At 36.6% G+C, this 19624-nt stretch overlaps 1 protein-coding gene across 1 annotated transcript; it reads right to left on the bottom strand.

Moving 5' to 3' along the window:
- Positions 1-4992: 4992 nt before the first annotated feature.
- On the bottom strand, positions 4993-19195 carry LOC148955258 (uncharacterized). The gene is made up of 3 exons (XM_089106775.1): positions 18944-19195; positions 6363-6450; positions 4993-5222 (listed from the first exon to the last, which is right to left on the bottom strand). The coding sequence occupies exons 1-3, from the start codon at positions 19193-19195 to the stop codon at positions 5074-5076; spliced, it is 489 nt and encodes a 162-aa protein (XP_088962901.1). The 3' UTR covers positions 4993-5073.
- Positions 19196-19624: the final 429 nt, after the last annotated feature.

The raw sequence follows: 19624 nt of genomic DNA, 5'->3' as shown, positions 1-19624 counted from the left end.
AATTCCTAACGATCTAATTTCCAAAACCTTCAACTAAGTTGAACAAAATTGTTGTCTAAAAATTTTGATTGTATGTGTTTGGGGAAAAGGTGGGAGTGAGAAGGGTTTAGTTACCCTCCAATCACTTTCAACTATTAAAAAGGGTTCTAGCACTTTGAATTTTCAATCGAATGCGCCCTTTTTCAAGTTTCAACGACAAAGCTTTCAATGAAATCCTTATATTCCCCCAGGGTATAACTTGTAACCCTTGTCTTGAGGGCTCTGAAGGAGTTATCATCCTCAAAAATCTAATTTCTAGAACTTTCAACTACGTTGAACAAACTCGCTATCTCAAAATTTTCGTTGGATGTTTTTGGGGAATTGGTGGGTGTGGGAGGGGTGTTAGCATTACTCCAATCACTTTTGACTATTAAAACGGGCACTAGCCCTTCGAAGTTATATATTACAACGCTCTATGGAAACCTTATATGCCCCACGGGCATAACTTACAACCCTTGCCCCTAACCTCTGGGGTTTGTTTTAACCCCAAAAGCCGTGTTGTATGATATTTAGACCATTTTGAATAGAATGGCTATCTCGAAATTTTTATTAGACGCATTTCGAGACAATAAGGTGTATGTAGGGGTGAGAGGCTATAAAAAAGGCAATAGTCTTCCCAATTTCCAATCGAATGAGCCCCTTTGGAGCTTCTATAACAAAACTTTCTATACAAACGTTATATGCCCCAAGGGCATAACTTACAGCCCTTTTCATGAGGGCTATGGGGTGAGGGTTGTCATCCTCAAAGACATAATTTCCAGACCTTTCAACTACGTTGAAGAAAACGGGATATCAAAATGTTGATCGAAAATGTTTGGGGAAATGATGGGTGTTAGGGGGGGGGTGTGTGATTCTTCTTCTGATTTCTTTTGACTATTAAAAAATGAAATATCCCTCTCAATTTTCAATCGAAAGAGCCCTTTTTGAAGTTTTTACGACAAGACGGTCCATATGACATTATATGCCCCAAGGACATAACTTACAACCTTAGCCCTTAGGGCTGTTGGGGGTTGTCATACTCAAACAATTAATTTCCGGACCCTTCAACTACGTTCAACGAAATGGCTTTATCAAAATGTTGATCGGAAGTGTTCGGGGAAATGATGGGTATGGGGGGCATTCACCCTCCGATTGCTTTTGACTGTTAACAAGGGCACTAGTCCTCTCAATTCCCAATTGAATGAGTCATTCTTGAAGTTTCTACGACATTACTGGCTAAGACTTAATTTCCAGAACTTTCAACAGCGTTGAACAAAATGTCTATCTAAAAAAATTGTATGGATTGTGTTTGGGGAAATAGTAGGCTTGAAAGGGGCTTTAGTTGTCCTCCAATCACTTTCGACTATTAAATAGGGCACCAGCGCTTTCAATCTCCAATCGAATGAACCCTTTTTGAACTTTTTACGATAACACTTTCTATAAAGCCTTATATGCCCCCAGGGCATAACTTACAACCCTTTATATATCATCCTCATAGACATAATTTCTGAACTTATCAACTACGTTGAGCAAAATTGCTATATAAAAATTTTTGTTGGATGTGTTTGGAGAAGTGATGGGCGTGGGCGGGGTGTTAGCATTACTCCAATCACTTTTGACTATCAAAACGGGCACTAGCCCTTCGAAGTTTATATTACAACGCTCTATAGAAACCTTATATGCCCCACGGGCATAACTTACAACCCTTGCCTTAAAGGTTGTGGGGAGTTTATATTACAACGCTCTATAGAAACCTTATATGCCCCACGGGCATAACTTACAACCCTTGCCTTGAAGGTTGTGGGGAGGGGGAAGGGTTGATCATCCTCAAAGACATAATATCCAGAACTTTCAACTACTTTGAAAAAAATGGCCATCTCAAAATTTTGATTGGATGTGTTTGGAGAACTGGTGGGCGTCAGAGGGAGGTTAGTTGCCCTCCAATCAGTTTCGACAAGCTTATTAAAAAGTTTTCAGGCCCTTTCAGTTTCCAATTTAATGAGCTTCTTTTGAAGTTTCTACGACAACATTTTCTATATAAAAAAAAAACTAATAAGCCCCCAAGGCATAGCTTACAACCTTAGCCCTGAGGGCTCTGGGGGAAGTGTCATCCTGAAAGACCTAATTTCCAGAACTTTCATTTCCGTTGAACAAAATGCCCATCTCAAAATTTTGATTGGATGTCTTCGGGGGAAATGGTGAGCTTGAGAGGGGGGCTAGTTGCCCTGCAATCACTTTCGACTATTAAAAAAGGCACCAGCCCTTTCATTTTTCAATCGAATGAGCACTTTTTGAAGTCTCTACGAAAATGCTTTCTATAAAAATCTTATATGCCCCCAGGGCATAACTTACAACCCTTGCCCTGACGGGCTTTAGGTGGTTTGTCATCCTCAAAATCATAATTTCCAGAACTTTTAACTACGTCGAACAAAACGGCTATCTTAAAATTTTAATTGAATGTGTTTAGGGAAATGGCGGGCGTGAGAGGGAGGCTAGTTGCTCTCCGTTCACTTTTGACTATTAAAAAGGGCCCTAGCCCTTTCAATTTCTAATCAAATGAGCCCTTTTTGAAGTTTGAAGAAGAAGATAACACTTTCTATAAATACCTTATATGCACTCAGGGTATAACTTACAAGCCTTGCCCTGAGGGCTCTGAGGGGGTTGTCTTCCTAAAAGACCTAATTTCCAGAATTTTTAAGTACGTTGAACAAAATGGATATCTTTAAATTTTTATTGAATATGCTCGGGGAAATTGTGGGCGTTAGAGGGGGGTTAGTTGCCCTCCAATTTCTTTGAACTATTAAAAAAGGCATTAGTTCCTTTAATTTTCAATCGAATGAGCCCTTTTTGAAGTTTTACGAAAACACTTTCTATTAAATCCTCATATGCCCCCAGGGTATAACATATAAACCATGCCCCGAGGGCTGTGGGGAGGGGGTTGTCATGCTCAAAGACATAGTTTACAGAACTTTCAATTACGTTGAGAAAAATGGCTTTCTGAAAATTTTGATTGTATGCGTTTGGGAAAATGGTGAGCGTGAGAGGAGATTAGGTGCTCTCCAATTACTTTTGACTATTAAAAAGGCCACTAGCTATTTCAATTTCGAATGGAATGAACCCATTTTGAAGTTTCTACGACAACATTTTCTGTAAAAACCTTATATGGCCCCAGGGCAAAACTTACAACCCTTGCTCTGAGGGTTGTAGGGTGTAATCCCTAACGATCTAATTTCCAAAACCATCAACTAAGTTGAACAAAATTGTTGTCTAAAAATTTTGATTGTATGTGTTTGGGGAAAAGGTGGGAGTGAGAAGGGTTTAGTTACCCTCCAATCACTTTCAACTATTAAAAAGGGCACTAGCACTTTGAATTTTCAATCGAATGGTCCCTTTTGAAGTTTCAACGACAAAGCTTTCAATGAAATCCTTATATTTCCCGAGGGTATAACTTGTAACCCTTGTCTTGAGAGCTCTGAAGGGGTTATCATCCTCAAAAACCTAATTTCTGGAACTTTCAACTACGTTGAACAAAATGGCTATCTCAAAACTTTGATTGGATGTGTTTGGATAAATGGTGGGCCTGGAAGGGGTGTTAGTCGCATTCCAATCACTTTCGACTATTAATAAGGGCACTATCCATTTCAATTTCCAATCGAATGAGTATCTTTTGAAGTTTCTACGACAACACTTTCCATGAAAACCTTATATGTCCCCAGGGCATAACTTATAACCCTTACCCCGAGGGTTGTGGGGGTTGCCATCCTCAAAGACCTTAGTTTCAGAGCTTTCAACTACGTTGAACAAAATGGCTATCTCAAAATTTTGATTGTATGTGTTTGGGGAAAAGGCGGGCGTGAGAGGGGGTTAGTTGCACTCCAATCACTTTCGACTATTAAAAAGGGCACTAGCCCTTTCAATTTCCAGTCGAACGAGCCTTTTTTGAAGTTCCTATGACAACAATTTCTTTAAAAATCTTATATGCCCCCAGGGCATAACTTACAACCCTTACACTGAGGGCTGTGGGGGAGTGTCCTCCTCCCCCACAAACATAATTTCAATCTAAACATCAACTACACTAAACAAAATGACTATCTCAAAATTTTGATTGGATGTGTTTGGGGAAATGATGGGCGTGGAAGGGCCGTTAGTTGCCTTCCAATCACTTTTGACTATTAAAAAGGCCACTAGCTGCTCCAATTTCCAATCGAAAGAGGCCTTTTCGAAGTTTCTACGACAACTCCTTCGATGCGAAGTGCCCTGGTCTAACCCCAAAAAATAAATAATACATTGTGCCAACATCGTTCTTTATTTCGGCAGCGCCATTCGGCAGCGCCATTGGGCTGCCTATGATACATATAGACATATCAGATAAATACATCAAAGAGGTTAGTACCATTTTTGAGAAAAACATTAATCTGATGATTAGAGTGCGCTATATTAAAATATTAGGAAAATAAATCATTTTTTGGAGGTTTTGAGATTATATTAAAGGAGAACTTTAGCCCTTAGTAACTGAAATATTAAAATAAATCGTCATATGGATGATGATGCAACACACTTATCTTTTGACAAGTTTCACTGGGGTAAGGTGCCATATTTGACTGACTTGACTCTCTGATTTTCTGTGATTTGCCTTTTACAATTCTAACTAAGAAAAAGCCGTAGGCTTTTACTGTTTGTAATTATCTTTGAAAATATGTGTTTCGTCAAGCTTCTCTAGAGGAAAATTTTATAGCAAATTTAACTCACAATGGTCTGGCTAGACGATGCATCATTTTCAATAAGAAGATCAATAAGAAATCAATAAGAAGAAATTTTTGTGCAACACCTCAGACCATCAAATATGACAAAACACATCCAAACAGATAAAGCCAAGAGCATGGAAAAAATGTTCAAGGTAATGCTTGACATAATATCTGTCTTTAAAATTGCGAAACGAAATACATGATTCATCACTGCGATAGCAAATGGGAAGGTTAAAAATTTATTTAGTCAATCAGTAAGACAAACGGCTTTTATATTTGTAAATACAAAACATACACACAAAAGCAAAAGTCAAGGCTTGAATTGTTTTCTATTTCGCTCTGGGTCTATATTACTTCCACGTGAGTGGCTTTCCAAAATGAACTCATGTGGATCAGTGCCATCTTTTTCTAAGACAAAGAGACCTCTCTCGATAAGTTTTCCGTCTTGATCTGGAATTTCTAGAAAAGAGTTATTTTATAATTAGGCTTTTCAACAATTTTGAGTATTTTTTTCCCATTAATCAGCCCTTGTACCCTAAAATACTAGTTATTCATGTTTAAATTGCGACACAGTTTGCTATTTTCATAGTTGAGTGGATATGTCTATGGGCGGGCGGAGGCCTGAAGCCTCGGAAAGCCTTTTATAGGCTCAATTTTTTTTATTTCAGTGATGGATACTTCAGGTCAATACAAATGGACGTGGAGACCATACAGTACAGCCTCCCTACGTTCTTAAGAATATATTTTGGCAAAGTCCCCAATTTGAGGTAAGAAGTTATTGTAAAAACCTGTCTAGTGAAACATAAACGAGTATTTTACTGTGTTACCACTGACAAAAGTGGAAGGGTGAGAAAGCATCTCTTTGAAAATTTGGGTTGTCTAGACATAATTTATACCTTGGAATTCAACATGTTTAAGAAACCCAGAACAGACGATCCAAGCTGCTATCTAGAAAAATTTCAAATTTAGAAGTTCATACCAAGTAGTTATAGCTTATCTGGTAAGAGTTCGTTTGAACAGAAATTTAAAGCTCTACTCCCCTGTCTTTAAAAAAAAAGAGAAATCGCTCATCTAAGGGCACAATGTTTGTCACTTTTTCGGGCCAAAATCGTATTTTTACGCTGTGGAACAGAACAATACACTAATTTGCTGCGACACAACCTATTTTGCTACTTACAGAACGGCACTAGAACTTTTAATTTCTATTTTAATTTTATTTCAATATTTTATGACTGCCGGTTCGATAAGAATAGACATGGAAAGACACAAATAATCAAATAAATAGGCATCTGTGACCGTGGTTCCAAGGAAACATACACAATTTTACCCCCACTCCTGGTTTGTAAAACATGCTGAATTTGATGGTGCGACTGCCATTAAGGTTGTACCTCTTTTGAAACCAAGTTTCTTCTTTTTCTAAAATCATTTATTCTTTTCTATGCTAGTAATTGTTTACAAGAAACTTTACAATGAACAAATTATACACTTTTGGTCTTAGCATGTTCAAACAAGTTCCTCTGATGAATATAGTAGTATAGAAGTACAAATAATCTAATAAAAATAAAAATTATATAAAAGAAGAAGCAAAATATTAGTTACCATTTTCAATTAGATTCTTTGTACTTTCTCCTCTTTTCATTTCCAGTTTATCTTGAAACCAGTTTGTTGTTGTTGTCCAAGCTTCAGCCTAAAAATAATGCCAGTCCAAACTAGTAGATATTCTAAACAAGATTATATTCAGTATACACCCAAAAGATGTTTTCTGCCCTCCAAACAAAAACTTGTGAGCATCACTTATAATACCAAATGCGTTACTTTGAACTAACAGAAAAATATTTCTAGCACTTGTTAAGGATTTTCCTTAGCAAGTCAAAACAATATCTCTGGAAATTATTAATTAAAACTGAGTTTAAGACTAAAAATTCAAAGAATACAACTATAAGCTTGAATACATTTTTTATGGAATAACTGTTTGAATTTTCATTCCTGTTTTGAATTTTTAACTATTGTATAAAATTATTTTCGAATTATTTATGTTTGGCTTCTGTTTTTTTAAATTAGAGGTAGATAACACGCATCTGAAAATTGTTGCCTAATAATTTACAGCAAAAACACACCCTTAGTACCAAAAGTAGAAAGAAAAAATGTGAAAATAAAACGCTATTATCAAGAGCCAAATCACCTTTTAATTAGTATTCTTTTATTGCTGAAAAGTTAGAGCAGTTGGTGTTAAAGAAATATCAAGTTCAGATCTAACTGATAAACAGAAAAGCTGAAAATCAAAATTTAACTAAAACACACCCCTAGTGCCAAAAGTAGAAAGACAAAACGTCAAAAGAGAATGCTATTAGCAAGAGCCAAATCATGTTTTAATTCATATAATTTCATTGCTGAAAATGAGAGCAGTTGGTGTTAAAGAAATATCAAGTTCAAATCTTGTTGAAAAACTGAAAAGCTGACAATTGAGATTAAACTAAAACACACCCTTAGTGCCAAAAGTAGAAAGATAAAACGTCGAAATAGACCGCTATTAGCAAGAGCCAAATCACCTTTTAATTTAAATTCTTTCATTGCCAAAAATGAGAGTAGTTGGTGTTAAAGAAATATCAAGTTCAAATCTTGTTGATAATCTGAAAAGGTGACAATCGAGATATAACTAAAACACACCCTTAGTGCCAAAAGTGGAAAGATAAAACGTCGAAATAGAACGCTATTAGCAAGAGCCAAATCACCTTTTAATTTAAATTCTTTTATTGCCAAAAATGAGAGTAGTTGGTGTTAAAGAAATATCAAGTTCAAATCTTGTTGATAAACTGAAAAGCTGACAATCGAGATTTAACTAAAACACACCCTTAGTGCCAAAAGTAGAAAGATAAAACGTCGAAATAGAAAGCTATTAGCAAGAGCCAAATCACCTTTTAATCTAAATTCTTTCATTGCCAAAAATGAGAGCAGTTGGTGTTAAAGAAATATCAAGTTCAAATCTTGTTGAAAAACTGAAAAGCTGACAATTGAGATTAAACTAAAACACACCCTTAGTGCCAAAAGTAGAAAGATAAAACGCCGAAATAGAACGCTATTAGCAAGAGCCAAATCACCTTTTAATCTAAATTCTTTCATTGCCGAAAATGAGAGCAGTTGGTGTTAAAGAAATATCAAGTTCAAATCTTGTTGAAAAACTGAAAAGCTGACAATTGAGATTAAACTAAAACACACCCTTAGTGCCAAAAGTAGAAAGATAAAACGTCGAAATAGACCGCTATTAGCAAGAGCCAAATCACCTTTTAATTTAAATTCTTTCATTGCCAAAAATGAGACTAGTTGGTGTTAAAGAAATATCAAGTTCAAATCTTGTTGATAATCTGAAAAGCTGACAATCGAAATATAACTAAAACACACCCTTAGTGCCAAAAGTGGAAAGATAAAACGTCGAAATAGAACGCTATTAGCAAGAGCCAAATCACCTTTTAATTTAAATTCTTTTATTGCCAAAAATGAGAGTAGTTGGTGTTAAAGAAATATAAAGTTCAAATCTTGTTGATAAACTGAAAAGCTGACAATCGAGATTTTAACTGAAACACACCCTTAGTGCCAAATGTAGAAAGATAAAACGTCGAAATAGAACGCTATTAGCAAGAGCCAAATCACCTTTTAATCTAAATTCTTTCATTGCCAAAAATGAGAGTAGTTGGTGTTAAAGAAATGTCAAGTTCAAATCTTGTTGATAAACTGAAAAGCTGACAATCGAGATTTTAACTGAAACACACCCTTAGTGTCAAAAGTAGAAAGACAAAACGTCAAAAGAGAATGCTATTAGCAAGAGCCAAATCACCTTTTAATTCATATTAATTAAAAAAAAACTTTCCAAGAAATAAGTTTTTCAAAGAAAAGTAAAGGTTATTTTAAACTTAAGCTCAGGAGATATGAATACCTGTTAAAATTCAAACTCAAAACGACCAGAAATTACAATTAAAGAATAAATGAAACCCAAAACGAACAGAAATTAAATAAACAGTCATAGCATAAAACATACAACAATTAATAATATAAATGAATAAATATATCTTAAAGCGAGTAATGCTTAGATTGAATATGAAAATCAAGCTTAAAACGAAAATGAAGAGTTTGCTATTAAAGTATAAATGAAACTTAAAACGAACAGAAACTAAATAAACAATCAATGCGAACAAACATACAATATATATATTAATGTAAATGAATAAATAAATCTTAAAACGAGTGAAACTTAAATTGAATGTGCAAATCAAGTTTGAATCGAATAAAAATAACTACAAACAAGAGTTTGGGTATCGTCTCACTGCAGAAGCCTAAAACCTACTGCGTCATTGGCGCTTTACTGCCTCTGGAAAAAAACATAAAACATCGGAGCTGTATGCCTTTACTATAGGCAACGCTACAGCGTTGCCTCTGATATTCTTTCATTGCCGAAAATGAGAGCACTTGGTGTTAAAGAAATATCAAGTTCAAATTTGCGTTGATAAACTGAAAAGCTGACAATTGAGATTTAGCTAAAACACACTCTTAGCCGTCCTGGCTAAGTGGACGTGCGCTGGGTTGAAAGTTCTTTGTCCAAGTAATCAGGGTGCCAGAAGTAAAAAATGTGACATACACCCCGACAGAAAAAGGTATTAAGGAAAATGGGCCTACCCCCTCCCCCCCCCCCTAAATCGACCTTGCTGATTCGAAAAATAAAAAGGGCACATTTGTAAGAGGCGGCAAACATCACGAAACTTAGGGTTTCACAACTTGTGTATGGCTCCTCAGTGGACATTGTTGTTCCAGTGAGTCTGATGTGCCTTTTTTTTACAGAAACCCGAGTATCAACGACTAAGGCAGCAGTATCCAAGATGCCCGGAGGCTAAGGAATGTCTTTTTAACCACAACACACTAATTTTTTTTTTTACTGTAACGCTAAATCTCAGACAAAAAAACTAGCGAAGCTCTACACAGATGTCATCACAAACAATGAGTTTATTAACCAAAGTATTACGAATTGCTTAAAACAGAAATACAAATAAATGATGACATGAAAAACCCATCGAATTACTAAAGCAGCCAACTACCCATCGTCTTTTCAAATCAACAACTCCCATGCAGAATAAATATTCCTTATCAGAACTAAACTCCCCTTCACGACATTTTCCACAGTAGGAGCACAGAATACCGCAGCCCCTAGCTGCACAGGGGAATTTTTGTCCTCAGTTTTTACACTTGCAGTACGGCGAAACTTTCTGAATGGTAGATGGCCAGGCTACAAGAGTTGATTATTTGGGTAAAACTTTTCCGTCTTTTAACTCCCACCCAAAATCTAAGGGAGAAAAGTAGATGGGACTAGGCATAAGTGCCTGTAGCATCACAGACCATTGAAAAATACATATTTTGACGTGGAACTTGAACAAGTGGTCTGTTGGAGGTAGGCTCTTCAGTGTTTTGCGACGTGGAAACAAGTGAACTCGCAGATCGTTTAAACAGTCAAAGTTTTTTTTTTTTCATACGACGCAATCAAAATGTCTCGACTCAACTTCACAATTTCATCCTCGAGTTCAATGGCCTCTTGTATGTCTCTTGAAACTTGGTCAGTCACAGCCGAAATTTGAGTTAACCAGGGCATTCCTGTTTTGAGTATCGTTTTCTTGCCTTTTGAATAGATGTAGCTCACCGTATCATAGCTGGTGTAACAATGAAAAAATGCCCCTAAAGAGTTCACTAAAGACGCAGGGAGTCCATTTGCCAGCTCTATGACAGAAACAGCTTTGTCCTTGAAGCAAGCCCAGATGTTTGGTGTTGCACTGGTTTGTGCCTCAATTTTAGAAAAACACTGAAGCAAGATGACGACGATATCGGTGTCACTGGCTTCGATAATCATGTCTGAACATCCAATTTTAACACAGAACGCTGCGTGAAGCACAACATGAGTGTTTGCTTCCTCGTGAGTGCAGCTCAAGTCAGCCGTAAGACTGCTGCCTCTGTCAGCACTACTCTCAGGCTTGAGTTCCACAGATTTGGTCCTGTCAGGAAACCCTCCGGATAGGTAAACAGGGAAAGGTAACGTTTTCCTATCAATCTCAGACCAGACCTCAAACACGCACTGTATCAGTTTTGCTTTGCGTTTTGAATCCAGCAGGATCGAGTCCGAGCAGTCAAGAACCATATGTCGACGAACGGAAAAGGTTTTGCCGGGAGGACTTCCCCGCCGGGACGACATGTCTCTTTGTCAGGAGTCAAAATTCTAAATTTATACCCAGGGCTTTAATTTGGGGCCCAAAATTGCATCGTCTAGCAAGCCTGTAAGCTGAAAACCAGAATCTGGCAATGAAATGATTTAAAAAAATAAGATTCTGTACCTTGGTAAGCCTGGGTAGGCTTAGTAGGCATAAGAACTGGGATGAACTTAGTAACCACATAAACAGCCCTCTTCCTGTAGCCTAGACTACACCCCACTGGCTATACAGACTTGCAAATACACTTAAAAGGGAGTAACTCACAATGACTGTCACTTCATACAAAACCATTGGATTAACAATCTGCCAAAAATTTCAGGCTTCCATACAAAGTGTTGTCTTCTCTTCTTCTTCTATTTCACAGCAGGCGGGCTTTTCAGTTGATACTATTTAGCCCTTTTCCTTTTGCTTCACTCTGTGGGCTACAGAGCTACTGGCTTGGCTGTCTCTTATTAATTAGATGTTCTCAGATATCTTTCAGTAGATCTTTCGACTCAAGGAGTTCAAATATAAGATTATAGATATCGATTTCTGTGCTCTGTGTGCAGGTATAGTCGGCTAGGCCCTTGGCTCATAGTAAGATTTGTGGTTTTTGAAGCACTTTAACAGTTTACAATGCAAGGTATGCTGAGCAGACGTCAGCATATTACATTCAAATAGGCAGTGGTCAATTGTTTCATTATTCAGAGAGGGGATACCTGCAGAGAGGGGACAGGGGAACTGAACCACTTGAATTATGAAACTAATACGAGAATGCAAGAAAGTTTAGTACATTTGTTCCAGAACGAATTCTGTGATAAATTTTAGAAAAGTACTTATTGGGAAAGGGGGAAAGAGAAGGATTATTCTTATTAAAAATAATATCTGATAGTCTCCATCGGTAAATATCTCTAATGGGGATTGGTTTCCCACTTGGCTGGTCAATATTTATAGCATTTTTTGCTATTTCATCAACCTGATGATTACCACTTATACCAGAGTGGCTAAGAATATACTGAAGATAAGTTCTTATTCCACTTGAAGAAATATTATCTATATTACTAAGACAATGATAAGTGTCAATATCCAGCTTATACTGAGGAGCTGAAGACAGCAACTCAAGGCTTGATAGAGTCAGAATAAACTATAATATTATTTGAATTAGCAATCAAGGGTTTATTTTCCATAAGGTGTTCTAGTGCCATGATTATGACATTTAACTCTGCAGACATTATAGATACAATATTATACAATCACTCACCCATTACAATTTTCAGGCGAGGAAGGAAGGCACCACTTGCTACCTTCTCATTCATTTTAGACCCATCAACAAATATTTGGAAATGGTTTTTATAAGTAATTGTATTAAGTTCAGCAAATTTTTTCTGGACAAAAGCAATGGGGGTTAAATCTTTAGTTCCAGTTTGAGAAATCAGTATTTATTATGGGGATTGACCAATTCCATGGAGGGGATTAGGGGAAAGTAGGTGCAATAGACTTTGCGGGTACAGGGAACTTCTTCTGAATATTAGTATACTCATCTGCAATGCCTCTATACATGGCTGGATTTCTTAACCAATTGTGTAGGGTGTGTGAGCTATTTGATTCAATTTTTGTAAGATGTTTTATCAAGAAAGAGCTACGTCTCTCCCTTATTGTTGTTAATCCACTCTCCATAAGCAGAAACTTGGTGCTTGTGGGTTTCCTAAGACCAAATATGACACGCATTATATCGTTTTGTATTGTTTCAATTTTTCGCATCTGGGTCTTTGCATATGCACCATAGACGATGAGCCCATAGTCAATATGGGGTCTTATATGTCATTTATGAAACTGGAGTAAGGTTTTCTCCTTACAGCCTCAGGATGTAGAAAGAAGTCTTTTTAGTATAATTGTTTTTCTATAGCATTTTTTTATTGTGTTTCAAATGTGGAGGTGGAAATTAATTTGTTGGTCAAGCATGAGACCTAGGTAATTAATATGATTATCTTCTGGAATAGTTGTTCCATTTAGAGTTAGCCTTGCATTAACGTAATTTCGCTTTCGGTGAAATTGGATTATTTTGACTTGGTAGGTGCAATGGGTAGATCTGAATGTTGAGAGAATTTTTCAAATTGGAAAAGTGACTTTTGCAGCTTTGATTGTGCAATCTCAAAGGTATTGCCAGATGCCCATAGTACCAGATCATTAGCATATTGTAGATTCTTGTGGGGGAGGTTCATGTCTCAGAGATACAGGGCAAAAAGGAGGCAGCTGAGGACTGCTCCCTGAGGAAGGCCTTTGGTTATTGTCATTTGGGGTGAAGAGACTGAACCTAAACAAACAATGAAACTTCGCAATTCTATGAAAGATTTTATAAAAGATACTAGCTTTGGGGGTAGTCCAAACTTTGCAAGTTTAATTAAAAAAAATTGGTGGTTCACATTGTCATATGCCCCTTCAAAATCTAGGAAAGCAGCAACTAGGACATTATTTTTTGAGAATGATTCATTTATTGCTTTTGTTAACAATATAAAAGCATCTGTTGAGGAATGGTGTTTCCTGAAGCCAGTTTGAGTGTGAGGGATCATATTATTTTTTTCAACAAACCAGAGAATCATTTTCTATAATGATCATTTTCTCCATTACTTTCCCCATAACAGAAGTAATCATTATGGGCCTATAAGACTCAGGGTTATTTTTGGGTTTTTATTTCTTTAGGATTGGTTAGAGCGACGAACATTTCCAGATATTGGGGAACATAGATGAAGCCCAAGCATGATTATAACAATTTAGAAGGTCCTGTTTGCATGAAGGGGTGAGATTCTTTATCCATTTAGGATGTATAATGTCATAGCTGCCGCTAGTCTTGGTCCTAATATGATGTATTGCATTGTTCATTTCCTGAACTAAAAATGGGCTGATTATATAATCGGATCTTGGGCGAGGTTGGGAACATGGGTTCATAGGAATTGGGGGTATTTTGCTACAATTCTTTGATGTTAGCTTATTAACAAAAAGAGTGGCAAATAGCTTAGCTTTTTCATTATCATTGTCATAATGGGAATTATTATGTATAAGCTCATACAGGAGTGGGTTGGGGGAAGTTTTTTTTCATAGATGTGGCTTATGACTTTATGTATAATTGGCTCATGTGTTTCTCAGGAGAGATTATTTGCAAAATTATTCCAGTAGTTATATTTAGCATTTATTATGATCCTTTTTAGATTAGATTCTGCTTGTAATTTTTTAAATATGTAGTAGGTGATGGTATTTTAAAGAATGTTCTCCAAGCTGCCTTTTTTGTTCTCCATTTATGTTGGCACTCATTTGTCCACCATACTTTGGGAATATGTTTAGGGAATGTTTTCCTGGGTGTGGTCATGGGGATAGCATGATTAGCTGTATTTATTAGCAAAGATGCCAAAACTTCAGCTTGTGTGTCAACTGTTGCGTTTGAAATGCATGAATTTTGGGTGAAACTTGTAATTTCATCATTTAGCTTATTTTGGAACATAGGCCAATTTGCTTTAGTGTTGATATAATTGGAGGTATGTAATAGGGTTTCAGCAGGTTCGTTTAGGGAGCAAACTGTGGCAAAGTGGTCAGTACATAGACTATCAATTTTATTTATATAAATTTTATTCAAAATATTTAAAGACACAATTTCTAGGTCAATTAAAGAGAAACTGCCACTTTTGGGGTTGAAATATGTATTCAGGTTTGGAGGGGTATCAACAGCTAATTCATTATTATTTGAAGTCATATGCTCAATGAACTTACCGGCTTTATTTGCTGGTTTATTCCCCCACAAAAGGCTGTGGGCATTAAAGTCTCCACAAATAATAATATTTTTCAACATATTAAAATTATTTATATAGCTGAATAAATCCATGGCATATGTAGTTTGGCCATTAGGGTTATAAAAGCTTATTATGTAAGTTCTTGTATTATTCAGCCAAACATTGATATCAATTGCATCAACATCATTTACAAAATCTGGAAAGTTGATGCCACAGAATTTTATATTATTATTAACTATTAAAGCTTCTCCACCTCCTTTTCTCTCTGATCTATCCTTTCTCAGGATAGTGTATCCCAGAGACTTATTTTGTTGATTTTGGGTTAAATGAGTTTCCTGGAGGCAAGCAATATTGATGGAATTATTATTCATAAAAGATATTAATTCATTTAACTTATTTTCTTTAAGTGATCTTACGTTCCACTGGAGTATTGATATGTGTTGTGTTTTTGTTTTATTTTCCATATGACTGTGTATCAATGTTCAGCTTTGTTAATAGCAGAGCAAGATCTTTTTTTTGCTTGAATGAGCATATGATTAGGGATGTAGATTTTTGCCAATTCAGCAACGATTTTTGTTATCTGTTGTTGTTGTATATTCATGGCCTGAACTGCACTGCAGTTTAGAATGAATAAGCATATATTTGGGGTTTGCATGTTTGGCTGTGCATCCAGTTTGTCAGTTAAGGGATTAATTCCTGGTAGTGTTTCTGGTTTGTTTCTTGTTGGGAGGTGCCAGGCCGACCTCATCTCACTAGGCAAGGAGGCTTGTTGGCTTGGTGATTCTTCCTTATAGAGATGTGAGCTGGGAGGCTTAAAAGATGGTGTTTTGTAAGGAGTACTTGATGCATTGGGATTGTTTGACTTGGGAGTATTATTTGATTTCAATATAGGTTTTATTTGGTGTGATTGGGCAGCATTTGCTTCCATAGCTGCAAAAGGGTATGGAATGGCCTTCTCTGTTGCTATTTGGAGTGTTAGTGCTATTTTCTTATATGCAGGGCATTGTGATTTATTGGTAGATTCCTGTGGGCCTTTACAATTGATACATGTAGGCTGAGTGTTTTTTCAAGTTGTCAACTCTTTAGGATGGGAGCCTTTACAATTACTACAGGCTAGGAGAATTTCATTGCATTTATTTGTTGTGTGTCCCAGTTTCAGACACTTCTGACACTGGATAGGCTTTGGCTTGTATTCCTTGTGCGGTTTGATTTGCCCAAATAGGAATAACTTTTCTGGGATATTAATTCGTTCCTTCAGTGTAAATAGGAAAGATCTACTTGTTTTTAATCCATTAGAGTTGGGTTTACCCAGTTGAGTGACATCTTCTACAGGGATTGTGTTACCAGCCCTATCTGAGAGTCCTTCTTTTAATTCCTGAATTGGTAGTTCTAGGGGAACATTATATACTACTATTTTTGTTGGGGATTGTTTTGGGTTTAATTTAGATGAGTTAATTGAGGTATTCAGAAGAGATTTTAGATTAAGTATTATATCAGCTGATTTCTGATCTTGGACAGCTATTAGCAAAGATCCATCACGGTTAATGTTAAGAGAAAACATTGATTTTAATATTTTGAAAATTGCAATCCTTATTGTAGTAATCTTTGTTATTTCAAAGGGGGTATTTAGAGAAATTTTGAGATAAATTCCTAAGTTTTAGGAACGATAATCTTGGAGAGGAGGAGGGGAAATACTTTTGATTGGGGATGTTTTTTTCCTTTTTTTGGAGCTCCTAGAAAGGACCTCTTAAAAGCCATTATCATCTATAGTGACATTTGATCCAACACTGATCATTGTCCTATTCTCAGAATTTGAGCTTTCATGTGAGCTTTGTAATAGGGAGCTTGACCAGCCAGGATGGGGCAAAAATGTATCAATTTCATTAGTATTTGGGGTGGGATCCGGAGGGACCTTTTTTGGGGGGAGTTCTTTGCATTGCCTTTTTGAATTAGCTAAAAAGGAAAGGATAATAGTATGATACCAGACCGTCTGCACTCTACAGTGGGGAAAACTTCACCATCCACAAAAGAAACACCACAGTAAGGCCCTGAGGAGGATTTTGAGCAAGAGGGGTTCAGTACAGCTACTGATTAATCGAGACAATAATTCACAAGAAACTTATTTTTAAAATTTCTTAAAGTGTTGCTGTTGTTGCACCATTACCATATTAATTCTTCTGTTGCTTCTTTGTAACGCGAAACAAAAAAGAGGAAAAGTTGTGGCGACGGCTTGGATTTTTGCGGTTTCAATTCATAGCACATCGATAGATGTCAGTTTCCAGAAGCCTTTCGGTTAAATTTAGGTATCTCTGGTTTCCCGACTCATACGAAAGTGCCTCTTACATATTCGGCTTTGGCGCTTTTCAGTCTACCTATGACGAAATTTTCATAAAAACCTTTTCCGTCGTACCCCCGACTAGAAATAAGCGAGATAGCCTGGCTTGGCACCCTGACTAAAGGGGCACGGGTTCGATCCCTGGCGTGGCCAGTTTCTTGGTTTGGGACCCGGGTCAGTGGTGTGACCCTGTTAGCTTAGCCAGAGTCAACCCAGCTCTAAATGCGTACCAGGAGAAATCTGGGGAAGGTAAGCAGGAAGGGTGTGCGAAAGCACAGGATGGCTGGCCCCCAGCCTCCCATTGCACTTCCTGGCTGAAGGGCCATGAAACGGAGTTTAGCACCGCCGGTTTGGACCTTAGGGGTCTAGTGCCGTCATACTTACTTACTTAATTACCCTTAGTGTCAAAAGTAGAAAAATAAAACGTCGATATAGAACACTATAAGCAAGAGCCAAATCACCTTTTAATTCAAATTCTTTCATTGCCAAAAATTAGAACAGCTGGTGTTAAAGAAATATCAAGGTCAAATCTTGTTGATAAACTGAAAAGCTGAGAGTCGGGCTTTAACTAAAAACCAAAACACAAGAGCTTAGTTCTGGAAAAAAAAACCACATATCACCACAAAGGAAAAAGACACTTTGTGGTTATGTTTTTTTCGTTTATCACGAGAAAAAAATATTCTACTACTGCGATTTTTTATTTCAAACGATTTATACAAAATTTATTTGCACCCATCCCTTATTACCAGGCTTTACCAGGCTTGACAGTGGTCAAATATGGCTCTGAAGCATGAACGCTCCGAAAAGCGGATGAAGATTTGCTAGATGTTTTCCAGAGAGATTGCTTAAGGATTGTTCTGGGTACCCGGCTGACTGACTGTATTTCAAAACAATAGGCTATACGAAAAATTTGGTTCAATACCGCTATCTAGGGCTATAATGAAAGAAAGGTTGAAATAGCTAGAGCACGTTGTGTGGATGAAGGATGACAGATTGCCAAATATTGTTCTTTTCAGCCAGCCATCTAGGGCTAAACGGAAAGCAGGCCGTCCCCGTCTGGGGTGGGAGGACGTCATAAAGAAAGATTTCAAGGAAATGAGAACTTCGTGGGCGGGTGTAAAAAGGGAGGCTTTGAATAGATTGGGGTGGAGGAGGAGCGTGCGTAGCTGTGTTGGCCTCAGGCGATTTGGTGCTGCGGTGAGTTGTTAGTAGTAGTAGTAGTAGTTACGCATGATAATGATGTAATTACCAAAAATTTAGTTCTAAGACCAGGGGCGTAATTTGCTATGGGACAAGGGGGCGACTGCCCCTCTCAGACCTCTGCTTGTCCCTTCCCTCCAGACCCGAGTTTGCCCCCCCCCCAGCTGAAATTTAGTTTCTTCAAAAATCTTGTCATAACTAATATAAGCATGTATAATTCAAGTATCAACAGAAATGGATCAGTTGTCTTTAGTATATATTTGCCTTTGTAGTACTATAAAGTATCTTTATAGTACTATATAGTCATTTCATGGTACCAAATAGCTCATTTTTCTGTTTTACTGTCATTTTCACTTGATTTAAGAAAATTGGCTCCAACTTTGCCTCCCCCAGGATTTTGACAAAATTACGCAACTGTCTAAGACCAGATTCATTATATTTAGCAACCACCCAAAAGCACTGAAAGATGAGAAACAAAGTGCAGAGAACTGCATTTTTTTTATTCATTTCAATTTCTTATATTTTAATTGATTCTTTATTAAATGTTATTTCCAATCATTTTTTTCTAATTTCAATTAAAATTTTTATTAGATCAAAGTTCAGAGAACAAGAAAACTAAAGTTCAGAGAAACTACGACTGACCTTCCCAGAAATTACCTCTCCAATTGGTAAAAATGGATTTTGATCCTCCTTATTATCATTTAACTCACAATTTCGCAAAAGAAAGCGATTCTTATCATCGTCGTTGTCATCTCCTGTTAGTAAGCTAGCGTCCTTTTTCTGTGATGATGGATTTACTTTTAAAGAATTTTGAGCCGAAATTTGAAGCCGAGATTGCAGTGACGAATAGTTGCCACGGATTTCACGTAATAGCCACCTTAAAACAGAAATCATGTATATACAGAAAATTGAAAAAAAAATCAATGTATATCTATTATTTATACAAAATCTTAGATCTATATAATTAGCAAGCTAACTCTCAATTACTTTTATTATCACTACTATTAATAGCAATATAAAATATTTATTAAATAATTAAATTGAAACAGTAAAAAAATAATATAAAACACAAATCAAAAATATAGAAAATAAATAATATAAACTAAAACTAGTAAATTAAATAATGAAAATAATTAATAATTATTTTTACTTAGAGTAGTTTTTTTATTCTTAGTAAATCTACCCTCCTTTTTAATATAAAAAACACGAAAAACAGGGGTCCATTGCAGCTCCTAATATGCTCCACATTAATAATTATATAAATATACCGCCTTCGAAACCTTATCATCAGGTAAATAGGTGAGCCTAGTTACTGGCAAAATC

This window comes from Artemia sp. Qi Xiang Cuo, chromosome 2 (assembly GCF_049724085.1).
Source record: "Artemia sp. Qi Xiang Cuo chromosome 2, ASM4972408v1, whole genome shotgun sequence".
In the NCBI taxonomy this organism is placed as follows: domain Eukaryota; kingdom Metazoa; phylum Arthropoda; class Branchiopoda; order Anostraca; family Artemiidae; genus Artemia; species Artemia sp. Qi Xiang Cuo.
This window is presented reverse-complemented; position numbering and strand designations above follow the sequence as displayed.